The sequence below is a fragment of the Priapulus caudatus genome, unplaced genomic scaffold, assembly GCF_000485595.1.
Source record: "Priapulus caudatus unplaced genomic scaffold, Priapulus_caudatus-5.0.1 Scaffold1, whole genome shotgun sequence".
Lineage (NCBI taxonomy): Eukaryota > Metazoa > Priapulida > Priapulimorpha > Priapulimorphida > Priapulidae > Priapulus > Priapulus caudatus.
The window spans coordinates 1,704,359-1,723,839 of record NW_014577062.1 but is presented as its reverse complement, the minus strand read 5'-3'; the positions used below and the strand labels follow the sequence as shown (position 1 = coordinate 1,723,839).

Sequence of the window (19,481 nt, the reverse complement as noted above, 5' to 3'; positions counted from 1 at the left end):
TCGTCGCGGGAGAACAGGTGGCGTCGGCATCTAACTCGCTCGCCACCAGAAAGGCCCTCGCGCAAAAATTCTGCTCGCATTGTTCTCAATTAGACCGCGTGATGCGATCTCAGCAGCGGTTTCTTTCATTTGCCTCGGTCGGCGTACGAGAAAATAATGCCAGCAGATCTAGACATCGCCTGAGACATATAGACTGTCGCCGCTGGTTCGCACAGCGCGACCCAGCGAGGCGCGTAGGTGCAGGTAGCCGGGGCGACCAGCCGACGAAGGCGCATGCCCGCCAGCGATGACTCTAGTCGGCCGACTAATGAGTTACACCGCAAGAAAAGACGAGGGCGCAAAAAGCTAACAACGTTTTTTTTTCAGCGTAAACAAAAAGCTGCCGTTCGGAAGCGAAACGCACGCTGGCTGCTAGGCGGCGGCTGCGGCGTCATCGTCGGCTGGCGTAGGCAGCTCGGCGTGACTGACGCGAGTTCAGACGCGTCGTCGGCTGACGCAGGTCGGCGTGACTGACGTGAGTTCTGACCCGGCGTCGGCTGACGGAGGTCGACGTCAGACGGCGGCGGCGCGTCGTCGGATGACGCAGGTCGGCGTGACGGACGCGAGGTCTGACGCGGCGTGAAGTCTGACCGTCATATACAGACGCAATTCCGGACACTTATCAATGTTATTATAGAGTAAAGATATGACCGCGCTTCGCGACGCGAGACGCTGCCCTGCGACGCGACAGTCCGACACGAGTATGTGACCTGTTACATCATCTCTACGTCACGCCACTCACACCACTAACCCGCAGACTCCACGAAATGGTCCCTCAGTGGTGTTTTGAGCTAAGAGTATTACCGAGCCACTAAAGCAACGACCGATCGCATGCTTAACTACCATAATACCAACAGCTAATACTACATGTATTATTAGCTTATTAGCTTATTTTATTTATAATGTATTATTAACACTTGATAATACTAACACTAACGTTGCGCATGCAGGTGCATTCACGTACGCGAAAGTCACACGAATATTCAAAGATCAATGCAAATCAGGTGCACCCGTCATTTATTATATAAACGTAACAAATCCAACACAGGTAAAGACGTTGTAAAAATGTTAAATATACATTCACCGTGCCGACATTGTTAGACTTAATAGAAATGTTAGAAATTAATAATGTGTATCAAAAATATTCAAATCTATCACCTAGTCAACCTAACTTAACCTTAACCGTAACCTGAACATCTTCGCTCGTTGTGATACTAAGGGTATATATCAACGCTTATACACGTAAACTTTCACCATAGCTTTGCTGTTAGTTTTCTCAAAAAGACAACGGCAAGTACAGTTCAACATCGACAGCCTAGATCTTCGGCTAGCAGACTTTCATTTGCATGTCACAAAAACAAATATTTCAACGAATATTTCGAATTAGCATCACGATTGGACAGAGAATTAAGACTATTCACAAATAGCGACCTAGGGTAACACAGTCGTAACAATCAACCACTAGACATCCATCCCTCCGCTACAGCTTTGCAATACAGATCGTAACTCGCGTCTCAATCGACCTTGGACATAAACTTCTCACGCGTCGCGCAGACACAACACGGCAAGTTTGTTTCTTGGTGACTACTAACGTAGAAACACCAACAAAGGAGCCGGAGCCGCGTATGAATGCCATTCCAATAACTGTCGAATGGAAAGAGTTACGCAGTATAACAGCAACCAACAAGAGGCTTATCTTGCGTAGCATCGAGAAAGAGAGATAGGGAGGGAGAAAGAAAAAGAGTAGGAGAGGGATAGTCGGCGTGCTTTCATCTCCGCACCAGAAGACGGGCGGGATTTCGTTGCCCACTTGAGTGAACAATCACGCCCAGCGTTTACGTGTAATAGCATAAATAGAATGCGACCCGACAACTGATAGCAGCAGCAGCGCGATCTAGCGGCAACAATGAGCCGCTGCTTCTTGACACGTGACCGGCGTTTCTAGCGAGTCCGCTCAGTCGGCTTTTCACGTTTGACGCGCTCTGAACGAGAGATAATTCGCTCGTTACATGTGGAATCCCCATTCCGACTGCGCTCCCATCGCTTACAAATGCGAATAAAATCTGACAGCACACTAACAAGTCCCCCCTATCACCAAAGCAACCCGCAAACTAACGTTGATTCATTGCCAATCAGCATAGGACCTATTCCCAATTTGACAGCGGGGACTTGCGTAAACGCAGAGCATCCATCACAGCAACTGCCATCGCTAAGCAACGCTAGCGAACGCGGTCGCTGGCGCGCCCTGTTCGCACGCGCGAGGATCACCTCCCGTAGTCTCCACACATGTCACGTGAACATTCGCTACGATTTAACTGGCTACGGCTGTCCGTCTGCATATACAAACAGACTGCCGGTCGGCGCTATGACGGTGGCGTGTATCCGGGGTGGCCGCTATCCAGGGCGCGGCAGGGGGTCACTTTACCGTTAGACGGGTAATGGTAACTGGCAAAAGGCCCCAAGATCGCACATAATAACGTCATGCCATCGATGAAGAATGCGCGCAGCGCAAATGCCACCCACCGCGTCATAAATTATGCACGTCATAATAAACACATAGCTGAGGCACACATCAACTCATGAGATTCCATCCACTCGCTATGGCCAGACTACAGTTAAATCTGAAAACACTATAAGTGAGTGGAGTTACACTACCTCACGAGCTGACTACAGACTGAAGCGGTTGCGAACCGTATTTACGTTCATTTATGAGTGAACCAACTACATGAACACGCTCAGTTTCATTCCCTGCGTAGCCAGCCACAGCGTGATTGCGAGATTCATAGCGAGATTTCATAGCGAATAAAGTCAACGACTCTCGCACGGTGTTTATGGGAGGCAGCAGTGTTTGTCGCAGGCGGCCCGATAAACAGCTCGAGCATGACACATGTCTGAGGTGTCTTTTCCTCTGAACAACATCAGGTTAGCGGAGGTGTCAAGTACGCAAACGGCGGCCATAACTGCCTGCTAGCAAGCCGACCTGTGAACAACACAGCATATTCCTAGACTTCAACGAATAAATATCACGTTCGGAGGTTAGAGATACTACGACTAACGAATTCCTTCCCTGCAATTAGTTCAAATAAGGCGTATGTAGACTCATGTTTCTTACTATTTGTACAAAAAATCAAGCTGGGCCGTGACCCTCCAACTGCAGAACCGTAGCTATAACGAGGCAATTTGCTGATTTGACAGTTAGGCAGTTGTGCCTGAAAGTAGAATGGGTTACAAATAAACGAACATGTTTCTAAGGCTACTTCGATTCTTTTCAAGAAACATTTTCTTCATTTCAAAAATATCGTACAATATAAATTATTTTGGACTTGAATTTACATAGACGCGTGCACAGAAAGGAGAGTGAGTTTTCATGATGAATTCATGTACAGTGAGCATACCATTTTTGAGTAATAATTAAAAGCATATAATAAATTCTATCGAAAGCATCGATAAAATGCGAAGCACACATAAGTAACTTGGCATTTTATGCTAGGAATTTATGCATTTGTAAGACAGGTTCTCGAAGTTTTTCTTCGCTTTGCTTGGCTGTCACCGCACCATGTTCTCTCGCCAGCTATGGACCTAGCATTCGGGATGTCATAGGACCGAGAGTAAACCTACAGTAAGACTCGATTCTACATGTTTGCTGTCTGCGTATTTAGCTTCCGTGGTGTTGCTGATATGGCTTTCCTGTTATCTGTTGATCTGGACTTAACCTGTCTACTGCCCCAATTCCTTGGCCCCTGGCGTTTAAGATTGACTAATATCTGTTTATCTTGTTCGCTGTCTTTTTGACATCTGCAGTCTGTTTAACTCGTTCATTTGGATTTTTGACCATCTTTTGTCTGTTTAGTTTGCTCCGTCACCTTTTGACTGTCTGCCGCTTGTTTCATTTGTTCCTTTCATTTTTGACTCTCTGCCGCTTGTTTAGCTTGTTCCTTCAGCTTTAGACTCTCTGCCTCTTGTTTAGCTTGCTCCTTCAGTTTTTGACTCTCTGCCGCTTGTTTAGCTTGTTCCTTCAGTTTTTGACTGTCTGCCGCTTGTTTAGCTTGCTCCTTCAGTTTTTGACTCTCTGCCGCTTGTTTAGCTTGTTCCTTTAGTTTTTGACTGTCTGCCGCTTGTTTAGCTTGTTCCTTTAGTTTTTGACTCTCTGCCGCTTGTTTAACTTGTTCCTTTAGTTTTTGACTCTCTGTCGCTTGTTTAGCTTGTTCCTTTAGTTTTTGACTCTCTGCCGCTTGTTTAGCTTGTTCCTTCAGTTTTTGACTGTCTGCCACTTGTTTAGCTTGTTCCTTCAGTTTTTGACTGTCTGCCGCTTGTTTAGCTTGTTCCTTCAGTTTTTGACTGTCTGCCGCTTGTTTAGCTTGTTCCTTCAGTTTTTGACTCTCTGCCTCTTGTTTAGCTTGTTCCTTTAATTTTAGACTTTCTGCCGCTTGTTTAGCTTGTTCCTTTAATTTTTGACTCTCTGCCGCTTGTTTAGCTTCCTTACTCGGATTTGGACCCCCTGATGTTTGTTTAGTTGCCTTATTTGGTATTTTACCTCCTGCTGCCTCTCTAGCTTGCTGTTCCGGTGTCGCACTGTCAGCACCTTTGTTGATATACTTCTCTGGAGTATCCGGCACAGGCCAGCCGAGGTGCCTCAGCCCGGGGGCGAGCTTTTCCAGGTCCACGGGTGGCATGTACGTGGAGCGGTAACTGAAGAAGACGATTGCGATAAACTTTTCAATGAACTTAATAATACAGAAATAAACAATACAATAACTAACAGCTACAACCTGCGCTGGGATGGCAGGAGACGACGAATCTTGGAAATATATATGGAGTTCACGGCGAATGTGTGGCCATCACGAGTTAATTACTGGTGATAACAAGACAGAGTGATCTTTCACTGACATTTTGCATGTAAATATATGCAAAAACTATACATAGACAGCAACACGTTAGTTACCTTCTCTTATACCAGTTGCCCGCCTGGGCCTCCTTGCTATCTGGGTGTGTGTATTCATAGACATAGTGCTCAGCACGGATATACCTGAAAGCAGACATGAGCAAACTGAGAATGTGAATCCGAACACAAGCACACATTTAACAAGTAGCAGAGTGATTATTATCATTATACAAGCAAGTATATTTGGAAACAGACATTTATAGGTGCATTAGCGTGATATGCCTCTCACATTAGGTGGTGTAAATGATCTACTAGTCCTGAGCAGTGTTACTCCACTTAGCAAAAATAATGCTTTCCAGAAGAAACGTTTGTAACGAGACATTTCGTAATGTGAATCACGTTGCCCCATTGACCTCCATGATATGATTAGAGATGCGTTTCTACGAAAGTTTTTTAGCCAGAAGATGTAGGTAATTCCCAGATCCTCACTCTAATACAAGCACGTATAAATGTCAGTAAACAATGATGAGCATATGTATTACATAGTTAATATGTAACTACAGGTTGTCCTTACAGCAAATACACTGCCAAACATGTATATTGCTTATTTAATTAAAGCGAGTAAATTTTTTTTATCCATTTATTTATGAAAACTACATGAGAGCAAATTTACGTTTCGTATCGTGAGTCAAGTGGTCATAATAATTATATAAATTAAGTATGGGTTAATTAACATAACTCGAATACTCATAAAACGGGGTATGATTGCATTACAATGAACAATCAGGCAGAATTGCATATTCTGCCCTTTGCTGGATCTGTCAGTATTTCAAAACTGGAATGCCACAACAATGAATATAACAACATCAAAAACAACAAAATTAAAAACAAGACCGTCCGACCTCACGTCCATCTAGGATTTTACGCTGAATACAAGCTGATTTGATAACTCACACGGCTACATATTGAGAGAACATAATTACAGAGAGAAAACCAAGAGATAAAAGGATTACTATTGGCTTCACAACTGCAATATTGCTGCTGCCGTATACATGCAAAAACTATTACTTCACAGTTCACATGTGTGAAGCCTGCAACTAGATCTAGGTTGAAAGGTCCCAAGAAAGCCCTGCAAATTATCACTGGGAGGATTTCTAGCTCAAACTAAGAGTGCCCCCGGACACATAAATGCGAGTGCTAGTCCATTTAAAGGAAGACAGACTAACCGCCAGGCAACACTGAGGAACACACAGCAAGCACGCAGCCGAGGACATCCAATGCAGAAAGATATAACTCATGAACATGAGTGTTGAAGACACAGAATAACGGCCACAGCGCATAAATCTACAAACAGCAAATGCTCACCCAGGGACACACTGCCCTGAGCAACGGCACTAATTAATAGAACCACATAAGTGTACCGTAGCCGTAACAACAGACACGAAGGCAATAAGGTCCACTTCATTCATCAGGCAACAGTTCTCCCCCCTCCCCCACACTTAAATCGCCCCGTGTACAAATTTTTTTGTGAATGCACTCGAGAGCCAGTTGTGCAGGCAGATCGTCTCCGTAAATGGCTTTTTGATCTTCGGGGCACCGTCTAACAGGACCGCTCCGCGCAACGCTTCTTAACGACGGCGAGTTGTCCAGTTCGAAACCCGTGGCGACTGACTGGGGCTGCAGGGGTAATTAGTGGCACCGATAGCAGTATGATGGTCCATCAATAACCCGTGCGCACTAATTGCACTGCGCAGGTGATTAACAGTCCCATTAGTACACGGGACTAATTTTTATGGCGCTGCTAAGTGGTTTTTAAACTTGCGCGCAACGTTGGCACGTCACGGGACCGGCCTTGTGGCATTTCTACGCGGAGACAGCAAAGAATGTGCTAGCATTGAGAGAGAGGTGGGTATGTTTCTCCTCTACTCAGTCCCCGCAAATTCCCACAACCCAGGAGATGTTAGCTTCAGAATTTTGTCTCGCAGAACTATTAACGACAAAAATTAGGATAGTGAAATAATAACTTTTAGACATACCAGACCTTTCCATATCCTGTCGAAATTTGTGCTATTTAAATGCATATAATCGTGACGTTCAGGGCCATAAGCTTAAACGAAATAACATATCTACGAAACGTTTATCATGCAATTTTAAACATAATTAACAGGCGTGGGAATTAACTCAATCAGTGTGGGTCGGCAGCGAAATGAATCAGTCTGCTGCTGTTAGAAGTTCAGCCGTAGCATATGAATTCAATGCACTGAAAGCCCCTGTTTTGGGATTTTCTATTGTGCAATCAATAATTGAAAACAATAATAAAACTTGAAGGATTCCCAAGGACTCGTGGTTATGTAAAATCAGGGAGTATTTGACTTCGACCGCCTGCATTAATGATAGATACGTTCGTATGAGCTACTTTACTCGCACGCATATGCACGCGTTGGCTCACCCGAACATTACTACGCGTTGCCGTAGCAACGCATGACTGAGCGACAAGCAATTCAATAACACACACGGACAGATCTTATACAAGTTCATTACAACGTTGTACCCGTACAATTTACGTCCTCGTTACTGAAAGCGAGGTCTTAACAATGCCAACCATTAGCATCAATTTACGCGAGGAGACCAGCGCTTTAAAATAGAACACCCACGTTTGGCCCTGAACGTGATTAAGCGACGTGTCTTTCCTGTTGCTTGCCACGTCCGAGGGCACGAGAAAACTAGTCAATTCTGTGATAAAGCATGACTGATATGCTTTACAAGCTCCAATTAGGTAAAGAACATGGCGAAAGGCGTGGTATAAAATCTGTCGAAGCATGGCAGACATCGGATTAATAGAAGCGGGTGACAATACGCCATTCAGGCCCATTCTTGTAGGGTGTTTCAACTCTGGAGCAATATAAAGAAGCAGGGGAATCTGTGGGAATGATCATTTGGCGTGGGTGCGTAGGTTCAAATGATCGAGCCGAGGATTGTCCAAAAATAGTGCGATTAATGCTAGCTGATAATTCCCGCTATGGAAACATTTTATATTTCCTAAGAAAAGCTCCGTCCAGCTGGTCTCGTCAATTACAAAACATACGTACTAAGGCGTGTTGTATAGCAACGAGTAGCTGCTAGCAACAAGAGCAATGTCTTCTGATCGGCTGCTGCTCGAGTTGTTATATGCAACAAGCAGTAAAGATACGATAGCAGTAATATCTGTCTCACTTTCACGCAACACTTGTGTGCGCGCGCGCGCGCGTGTGTGTGCGTGCGTGTGTGTGTGCGCGCGCGCGCGCGCGTACGTGCGTGTCCGTGTGCGTACGTACGTGCGTGTATGAGTGCGTGCGTGTGTATGTGCATGTGTGTGTGTGCGCGCGTGTCTGTGTGCGTACGTGCATGCACAAGTGCGTGTACTCGGCCTCACCGGCAGCGCCTCAGAAGTTACCGGTCTTCAGTCAGCAAAAACTCCGGCAAACCAGCAGATCCTAGTCAGGCACGAGCGCACGGACATGTCTCCCTAGGTCGTGATAGTCGTCTATGTGGATGAATACTATCAGAAGTAGATACTATACATGAATCTATAGATATACCGGTATACCGCGATGAGAAAAATCTCGGCCCGACAGCGCTCTTCAAGGAACTGGTTCTCGTGACCGCGACTCTGTTAATTACGGCTAAATATAATTAATCACTTGTGCTGCCAATTAAGAAACTAAACGGCTAATTAAGAACAGAGAATGTCCCCGGGTGCCGGATCGCCCACAAACCCGCCATCTCTCACTCGCGCAATGAAGGCCATCTGTGTTACGTGTACCCGTGTGCGAGCGCGCGTGCGCGCGAATGTGCGTGCACGTGCGCATTTACATAAGTGTGTGCGTCCGTCCGTGTGCGCGCGTTATGCCTTCCCTTGTCTGTTTGCCTATGTGAGTGTGTGTCCCTGTGGTTAAGGGCACACGCACAGGTGTTTACGTAACACTATCGTTCACAGTAAACCAACGCGAATAAGGTGCGCTATTTAAATTTCGCCAACATCATACAGAAACGATGAAAGCCGGTGACAGATATTGGTCTAATTAGCACTGATAACTACGAGACAATCCACATTTACGGCCATTTTGTCATAGCTGGGGGGCTAGAAGGAAAATTACAGGAAGACGTAAGAAATTGCCTGGCACTGGCAGCTTTATGACCACACACATAACACACCTACATAGTATATCGCAGCATGTGGAAAGAGATGAATAGAAATAAACTATTTCAAGGATCATGAAAGTAGTCATATATAAATATATATATATATGTGTTGTGTGTGTGTGCGTGCATGCGTGTGTGCGTGTGTGTGTGTGTGTGTGCATGTACCTACGATCTTCCGTGCATACGTGAGCGCGCGCGTGTGTGGATATATGCTCTTCCGTTACTACAGTTTATGTAAATTTCAGACACACACACGCACATACACATACACACTCACGCACGCACGCACGCACGCACGCACGCACATATATGTATATATATATATTTATTTATTTATTTCATAATTATATTTATTTACCATTATTATTATATGACTTCATGTTACTTATCTTGATATTGGCTATCGAATAACCTCCTCCATTTAGCAAGATAAATAATAAGTCGTCTAACTAAAAATACTAAAGTAGTCTTGGCTTCCAACACACACATAATTAGGTAGTAAACGAAGAGGCATTTGACGTAGCATTTGCTAGTAGATTGAATAGCAATTATTAAACTCTACTTTATAATTGCACTAAACAGTCTGTTTAGTTGTTCAACTAGAATGATATCCCCCACCTCACCCCAACCACACCCACCCGCCAACCCACCCCAGGTGCTGTTATTTAGAGTCAGATCCAGTTTTCACTAGTTACAAGAATACCAATATAAAGTTCTCAGTGATTGATATCTTACAATATCACTAAGTCACTAGCATCCAATTCCGATTCCAACATTCTTTTTGACTCTGAGTAGGTGTGTGGTCATGCAAGAAGATATTTGGATTTTTACACGGAAAAAATATTTAAATACTATAAGTAATTCTTAAGATGAAAATATCTCAAAATATAATCATTTGTGACATGCACGATACATCAGTCCAAGCCGAATGCCAGGCGTAAAGTTAGCGGATATTAATACTTCTATATATTCATATTATATATATATATACATCGCTGAATCAAGAGCCGATGCAACGTATATTTATTTGTTAGTCTACTTTTAGTGACCGCGCCCCTGAGCGCGATGCCGCCTCATGACTTTGTCACGCGGTGCAGCAGTTTCAGTACGATTACTCACTATGCATAGTACTACTATCTACGGACGGGTGCGGCAATAGCGGGTGGGGGTGAATCTAGCGGCGCAGTGTAAACGTTGCTCTGCGTCGACTGACCGGACATACACTGAGTAGATTCGAAGCTCGCGCACGAGAGTCCAAACTTTCACAGCCTAGCGTCGGGTGGCTTTAACGGGGAGGGGGGGAAGCAAAGAGGAGCCCCTCGCTATGCCCCGTCATCTGCTACAGAGGGGCAACGGTCGTCTGTTTAGAACTGTCAGGTAAACTTGTCACATAGCCCGACTGCCGCATCTCAACCATCCGGGCAGGCAGGCAGGTAGGTAGAAGACGGGTAGGCGAGCGAGCGGGCGGGCGGGCAATGACAGGCACGCAGGCGGGTAGGCGAGCGGGCGGGCAGGCAGGCGGGCAGCCTGACGGGCGGAGCGGCCTACGGGCGGGGACAGACAGAAGGCGGGCAGGCAGGCGGGCGGGCGCTTGTTCGCGTTCGCGCAGTCATGGACTAGCGACTATAACATGCAACCAACCAAGCGACCTCGAGAGTTGAACGCGCACGGCGTTGTTTCTTTTACCAACTTGTGCCCCGCGCGCGCACGGCGTTCTAAATGGTAATCACCGACATGCGCCCTTGTCAACGCCGCCGACATGACCGAGGAGGGCGGAAATTCGTGGCTCCGTGCTTTTCTCGGCAACCCCGGCATTAGCCCGACCAGGCTGTGTGACTAACGTCAATATACACGTCTTCTAAGTTTCTAACCCTAGCAAAGACCGTTTCTTGGAGCTACCCCGGCATGTGGTTTATCACGTCTGCGTCGTCTTGCAGACGAGATAGCAGGCAGCCGAGAGCGGAGGATCTTCCGCAAGAGCGCGGGAAATGGACATCGCGATCATCTGGCTGTTACGCGCCATGCTCTGTATCGGTCGACAACACATGCGCGCCAACCAGCCCCAGAACACACGCAGCCGTCGGCGGCAGCCTTCCGAATCTAGTCCGCGGGCAACGTCTCCCATTTGGCGCGGAAGGCATTTCTGCTAATTAGCATCAGGGCCTAACGAACGGCTGCCTAATTAAGCGGTAATTGCCGAGAAAGCTGATACGCCGCGCGCGGCCTGCGGCGGCGCACGCTATAGCACCCTGTCCGCTGTCGTTATATATACCGAGTTGTGTAACAGTACCCGACGACGCTAGTAGCTGCTGCACTTTCGCACGACGGCAGCCGGGGCCGTTGCCTCGTCCGCCATTGCAACGTCACGCGACCGTTCGACCAGCCTGCAACCGTGCAGCACTGTCCGAACGGCGACGGCAAGTGTGACGCAATCCTATCCTAGCCGTGTCATCAATTATAGAACCACTCGGCAGTAACGGGTCAGGGGGAAACAATAATGGGGAGCAGCCGACGTTACGGAGAACCCAATACTGCTAATGCCGCCGTAACACATGCAGCGGGGTGCACACATGTTGACAAAACACCATCATCGACTCCGCAAATATGGCTCCTACTGAACACAAGTGATTGGAGAGTTGTGTTGCTGCTGTTAAGATGCCGATAGATCTGGTTTTTCACGCCCACCAACTGAACTATACTGATAGTAGTGATACGCGCATTAACACTGCCCGCATGCGCGTAAGGACATGCAACTACGCACACGCACACTCACACGCGCACGCACGTACGCACACGCGCACGCACGCACGCACACACACACACACACACACGCACGCACGCACACACACACACACACACCACACACACACACACACACACACAGACGAACGCACGCACGCACGTACGCACGCACGCACGCACGCACGCACAGCCGCACAACACACACACACACACACCACTGAGACACACAGACAGTAAATTATATTGAAAAAACTCTTTATCCATTTAGCCACTGTCTACAATATTATCAAGCTTGCAAGATACTGAGAATCATATATCAGCATCATATATCAGTTCCACTGATGGTGGATGAGATAAATTCATTCTATGAATACAATTAAATGTAATATTGTTCAATTAGAGCAATCAAGCAAGAACCATTCAGTTCTATAGCTGCATAACAGTAGTGTATACACAGAACAATTTATCGACTATACCCATTATTTCACTGAGAATGTGCGAAAAATGAAATGGAGACAGGTTGTAAATTTGATAGCACTGATCTCAACCACAATGATACGGTTTTGCAATGGCACGCTACATGCACAGATGTTTTAAACGCTTTCCATTTGTATAACCAGCACTCGTTTTCAGTGCTCCCTACCTAATGGGTGCGCAAAAATATAGGAATATGCGAACGTGTGATAAACTAACCCGAATGCCTGTGACCCTTCACGTCGGAACTAACATTAGCTTAGCAACGATCGCTCTCAGTCGAAAACAACCACTAATTACAGGCAGCTAGATCCTGGGTTAGCACGACAACAGCCAATTATAGATCTAGATAGCTTCGTTAGAGAATGACAGAAACGTAAATCGAATTCTCATCTTTTGTGTCATTGACATTTTTTCGGCAGACGTCACTCCTATTATATGTCTTATCTGAAGGACACAGTCATCACTCAACGCCGAATATGCCATGGCTGGAACTACTCGATATCCAATAGCACGTGATTATAACCCCCCTCGTTTACTTCACGAATCTACCGCCATCAAATGACAAAGGTTATTATTCTGCCAATCCATAGCAAAACTGGGCCACAATTAAAAAAATCCTTGTTTGCCCTCACCCGACCCAGGCTGAAAAGTTAGGGTAGGTAGGTATGCTTTTTTTGAGGGGGGTCTTTTTACAAATTCAGCATGGTGTCTACATGCTCGGGTGTGCTTGTGTGGAGATACCTTTTATGTTGAACGTTTGTTTTGCTTGGTACATATAATGTATTGCCTACAGATTTATATAATGTACAGTGATACAATTTGTAAAAAAAAAAAGAATGGGAAAGACCAATAAAAAAATTTGAGTCAGCCCCTTTTTGGCGGGTCGGTCGGGTGAGGGCAAACAAACAATATTTTTATTATGGCCCTGTTATGCTTCACTCTGGCAGTTCAGGAGATAGACACTGACGGGGGGGGGGGGGGGGGTAGGTGCACATCATGCACTCTTTTGCATTGCAAGTAACACGTGTCGGAGTAGCAGTAAATCCTTTGCATAATGGTTAATATCAACAGAAAAGTTGATGATGTGTCAATGGTTCAGTGACTTACCGCGGCGGATCGCTGCCCATGAAAGGATTGTGTGCCATCAGACTTGTCACCAGCTGATCGTTCACCAACAGCTTAGCAGTCAGGTGCACAAGCCACGGATTATACTGGTAGTTCTTAAACAAAAACAAAACAAACAAACAATGCAACCACAACTTATAGCAAATCAGCTGTGGTAACCATGGCTAAATACCAATGCCGTACAGCTTTATGCGATGAACATCCATATGATGCACAAAACTACAAATGGCAACCAAACCATTAACAAATTATTTCCACCAGCAGATGTGCGAGAACCTATAAAAATATTTACATGTTCAAGTTAGATAGGAGACTATACACTTTAAATAGATTTTAAATAACTAGATAATACATTATTCTCAGTGCTAAGAATAATTTGCTACTTGACATTATCACTAAGCCAGTAGTAGTTAATACTCTATGATCAGAAAGATTTCAACAATTTCACGTTTTTTCTATTGGTTCTTATATTTTCTTGACTATTCTGATACCAACTAGCTAGTACTTCTTACATAACACCAAGTGAACAAAGTAAGGCTAACATGTCTTAGAACATTCATACATCATTATTTAGACTAATATGTGTACTGATCTGCATTTCAAAATAGATTCGTTTACATGTGACAACATGAATAGCACTCGACTCTTGAATCTCACAAGATGCCATCACTGGTAAACTGGTACCTTCTCTCTACAATGTTAGCTTTATCTACATATTGAAATGGGGTAAGAGTCTAGAACGTACACGTAAACAGGTACACTTGTTTTGTGGCAGCATATTCATTTTGTAATTTTCGTGTATCTCAGAAATGCAGGTGCAATTTTGCTGTTTAAATGCTCTTTTATAGCCTATAACAGCACACACTCATAGTAATTTTTGTGCTGAACTAATTAGTCATATATCTATTAACAGGTGAGACCTAATTTATCTACATGTATTAGTTCATCGGTTAATTTTAGAGATAATGATATTAACCCGATAATGATATGAACTGATATAGCTCGTACACCTGCTGCCACCTAGAGGACAATTGAGTAATAAATTGTTATGAACTGTTTAGAAATCCAGCATTGAAAGTACAGCTACAGTTTCATTGCGTTTCTTCATCAGGTGGCAGCACATACTAATACAAGACAACAAGTATATCGCGCAAGCACACCTGGAAGGCTGCGAACCACATTAGCCAGTCTAGTCGGTAGTGGTAAGGAGAGATTACACAAGGACGCTGAGACAGGTTGCCTGGCTTGCACTTGAACTCGTACTCCTCCCACGTGGCGCTGGCACTGAGAGGGTCTTCGTCGTACGTGCCCTGCAGTATCACCTCTGTTCTCTCCTTAGTGATGCTGCAAGCAACAACCGCCAATAACTTTGTGCCCAATGTCATTCTACTTTACGCGAAAAACTTTACGCTCAAGAATATCTGCTGATGCTTCAATGTACAGGAAGTCCTAGGGTTATGAATGCAATTTCCACAAAAGTTTCACCTCTCTAGTCCAATATGTTCAAAGAGCTTAGTTTGGCCTATATGCGTCCATGAACGAGCGAATCGTATATTGTGTTCATGAACACTAATACCAATAACACATTGCAGTTTGCTGTAAATATTAAAATAAACAATAGAGTGTAAGTCTCCTGTGTTCAGAAGCTTGAATATTTGTATCTCGGGGTAGGAGGAGAGTGGGTGCCAGCATCAAGGGGTAGGGAAGAACAACTCCATGGTATTAAGATGGCACCATGCAGCATCAGTGGGAAAGATAAGAATGACTCCGTTCTGTATGAAGAGGACACGGATATTAGCGGGAATGATAATAACGACTATATGCTAGATGAAGAAGGCAACGACGTCAGAGGGAAGGAAAAAACAACTCCATGTTGTAGGAAGATGGCGCCAGCACCAGTGGGAAAGATAACAATGCCTCTATGCTTTATGAAGAGTGCGTGGGAGTTACGGGCGACGTCGGGCGGCGGCTGATCGTACCTGCCGAACGCGCCGTACGTGTTGACAATGCGCAGCGGATCGAACGACGTGTTCATCGCCTGCTTGGCCGACGCGAGGTTGGCGATCACGGGCACGCTCAGGTAGACGAGCGCGACACCGACACACACCTCGACGACTCTGCGCAGCCCGCGACCTGCAGCATCCAACACACAATCACACACACACACACACGTGACAACGACACCGACGGTGCAACCCCACCTTACAGGCCTGGCTATCCACTGCTCCACCTACCGTCTAAATCGAGTGCGGTGCTGAATATATTGCAGCAGCACAGTGACTTGCCCATAGGGTAATTTCCGTTCTGTAGATAGTTCCCACTAGCAATTTACTTTAATTTGAGAGAGTCGTTAAGTAAAAATACAGCAAGTACAGTCTAAAAGTAAATAAAGTATGGGCACTGAAATATGCAAAGTCTGTAAATACTTGAACTTCTTGTTAATGACCGGATTTGAGGTGAAGTTATGTCACCAACCGTGATGAGCCGTCATGCTACTTTTCACATCTTGCTGCAACTGCGCCACCTGGTTCTTTGTGCTGCTCCCAAACAGGAATGTTAGATGCGAATCATCAAAGCAACAAATGCTTGGAAGTATCGTTAGCCAGTTGAGGAAACTTAGATTTCCACTCAGAATTAGGACCACCTAATGGACAAGTAGAGATTATTATGTTAAAAACTTGATCTAACCCAGAGTTCACATAGAAAGTATAACCAGTTCTCTCCAATTAAAAGTTAAAAGGATCACTGTGTATGCTGGCCATAAAATGCCCGAGTACTAAATGCTAGTCATGGCACAATGTCAGGAGTAGGTAAATTTGGGAAGAGATCAGAAGCAATTTCCATGCTTGAATTAAGGATACTATCCACGTTGTGCATGAAATTTCATCGATTTTTCGTTTTCAACTTTATTCGATGGCTAACACTATGTGCCACCTGTGTACATGCTAATTTCTCCATATAACGGTACATGTGAACTGTCAGGGCGTTTTTGCTTACCCGCGTACATGTGTGTAGTAAGCAGCGGCTGACGTCATTATGACGTCAGCGACATGATACAACCACGATATTAACTAAGCCAGTATCATTAAGCCTCAACCCTGCTACAGCTGTCATTGCATGTATTCATGTACATTCATGTACATCTGCTAGTGATCCAACTAGTATCCCACGCCCAAAATAGTTCTAACACCTCGCAACACACCTTGCAACACACGCAATCGCGCGCGTTTGCTGACATATTAGCTTTGTGACGTCAGGATGAGCAGAGTTCGCGCGTTCTGCGATGGTAACCTCGTAATTTCTCAGAATTTCTCAAGGTGCATGGAACATTTTACCAATTTAGTGGTGTCAGTTAGTCATGGATATGTCGCAGTAAGTACTAACAATAGATATATTACATACGTTCACCCATTTTGCACACAGGCGGTCACTCATTGTGAAAAATAGAAAAACGCTAATTTCTCCGTTTCGATTTCTGACATAGTAGCCGATGTATAAATGGATATTTCTCTGTGATTACAACTCGGATTAATTTAATTTTACACTTGTTTTAATGGTAACATTTTGTGGTAAAGAAGTGCGTCAGGGATTGTTATTAAGTGCTGTATTTTATTAGTTATGCCTCTTTATTCGCTAAAATTTTCAATTTTAACACACAACTTGATTTTTAAGCAGTTTTTTGCAGTTTTCTCGGTAAATATAAAAATTAAAGAAAAATCCTGACGCACTATTTTGGTCCATATTGTGCTTAACATGTGGCGAAAATTTTGTATCCTCACTCTTTCTGGTAATTGAGAAATATCCAAAATACCATTTTTACATAAAAATTCAAAATTTGTGTGGTAACATAATTAGGTGCTGGAAATTTCATGAAATTTTTTGGCTTGAGCATAGAGATATATCTCCTCTATAAATAAAACAAGTGATTGATTCGATTTATTCGCCAATAAACGTTTAATCTTCACTAGAGCAATACCCGTGCACAACGTGGATAGTATCCTTAAACCTTCAATCTGATGTTTATCAGATCGAGTGTATGTAGATCTATCTGGGTTAATTGTTACTCAACCCTGTTGATTGAAAACGTACAGCTGACGTTTCGCCTCCTATCAGGAGGCTTTCTCAAAGCTGACTGAAGATTATCAGTTCTGACCACCAGATGGTGTAGTGGTTAATAGCTTGCTTGGTCCACACGTGATTGATAAAAAAAATCTGACTGATAATCTTCAGTCAGCTTTGAGAAAGCCTCCTGATAGGAGGCGAAACGTCAGCTGTACGTTTTCAATCAACACGGTTGAGTAACAATTAACCCAGATAGATCTATTATTCTACCAATTGAATGAACTTATTTAAAGGAATAAAATGTCCATTGATTATGCAATGTTGACGAATGCTAGAGTAACTGGCACCTTGTGTAGTTAATAAGTACATTACCTTATAGCCAAACGCGTATTAGTTTTATCCAATATCACTGCTTGTTACTAAGAAATGTCTAATTGAAATCCGCAGTCCAAGAAATCAGTTGACCGAGTTGTTTACAGTTTCAAACCGCTGCCAGCAAAGCGGGTGTGATACAGATTTATAGCGCACCGGGCATTTTCGAACGCATGCTCGGCCGTACTCAATGCTATCATCAGTGATTTCGTAAACACGGACGCTCGTGATAAGGAACTTTTTGTCAGGGCTGTCCTTGTGCATCCGTGATTAGTACGTGTTTTACTCCATTTCCATGTTTAGTCCGTGGCCGTGGTTACACAGCTGACACCTCCATTTCATCTGGCGTCCAAAACATACGGGCCGCACAAATGTTTACGTCATCGGTGACTTACCGCTCGACTCCTGGATGACATTTACGGCACGTAAATGAATATCAACAATCGATTTCAAGCCTTGCTTGTAATGTAACCAGCAGTGATATTGGACAAACTAATACGTGTTAGGCTATAAGGTTACGTACTTATTAACTACAAATGTGCCAGTTACTCTAGCATTCATCAACATTGCATAATCAATGGCCCTATTATTCCTTTAACAAGTGTATGTACTTTGCAGAACTGGGCTGTAGTCTGGCAAGCCTACCCTAGTTTCGCTCACCTGGAAGAAGATCTGAAGGAAACCATTGATAGCACACATTCGTCTGCCCATGATGATGAACCAGGGTGCAATAAGCTCTATGATGTGATTCCCTGCGACCTCCAGATTGTGGATATAGATTGGAGATCTGTGCAGGTAGTAGCTGAGTGGATTGGGAACGGGCTGGGTCTAAAACACAATATCCACACTTTTTGTCAGTCTACCACCCAACTGTGACATGCTGTGATAGCAAACTCCAATGCAGTGTTTGTTCAATGCCACACAATATTAACATAGACATGAGGCTAAACCTACTTTACAACTAAGAAATTGCAGATAATATCCATAGCACACAAGACAATTATTGACTTTACACCAAAGTGATAAACTCAGAAATGAGCTGATTAGGTAACGATTGCCATTTAGTGAACAGATATGAGGGATTATTCCCAGTGTAATCTATTAAACATCTTCACCTCATAGTGATAGTTCATGCAGGTCAACTTTGTCCAACAATCATCACCCCTAATTTTAATCAGACCCTGTGGAGAAATTGTCAATAAAGTTACACTTATGCTTTAATATATCACAATATATTAACAATAGAAAATAAGAACATATTACCAGAGCTACTTAATCTGCTCGTAAATTGGTTCTAGGTAGATTGCTACACACATACAACTGCATCATACTAGCAGTTTTATATGTGAAATTGCACTGAAAAATCCACACGTATGATGAATAAACATATTTACACTTTTACGGAGCATCAGAAAATCTTAGTGTGTATCCACAGGGTATATCGAGCAGGGAAACTCTTATTTCATTAACATTTTTAATAATATATGAACTTTTTAACATAACAAGTGCCGGGGAGCGACAGCGCTCATCTAACGTCTACTGCGGTGACTCTGTGGTGGAGTGGTGGGATTCTAGTAAACCCTGTTAGTCCCAAATGTGT

At 44.2% G+C, this 19,481-nt stretch overlaps 1 protein-coding gene across 1 annotated transcript in view; it reads right to left on the bottom strand.

Annotated features, from left to right (window-relative positions):
- Positions 1-1,039: 1,039 nt before the first annotated feature.
- The window catches only part of LOC106809137 (lipase maturation factor 1-like), a 36,289-nt gene continuing 17,847 nt past the window's right edge, over positions 1,040-19,481 (bottom strand). Inside the window, exons 7-14 of the mRNA XM_014812149.1 lie at positions 18,997-19,062; positions 18,542-18,709; positions 15,923-16,091; positions 15,427-15,580; positions 14,608-14,791; positions 13,430-13,542; positions 4,982-5,065; positions 1,040-4,728 (exon numbers count right to left, since the gene is read on the bottom strand). Coding sequence (XP_014667635.1) covers positions 3,939-4,728; positions 4,982-5,065; positions 13,430-13,542; positions 14,608-14,791; positions 15,427-15,580; positions 15,923-16,091; positions 18,542-18,709; positions 18,997-19,062 — 1,728 coding nt within the window. The 3' untranslated portion in view covers positions 1,040-3,938. The remainder of the gene's footprint in view (positions 4,729-4,981; positions 5,066-13,429; positions 13,543-14,607; positions 14,792-15,426; positions 15,581-15,922; positions 16,092-18,541; positions 18,710-18,996; positions 19,063-19,481) is intronic.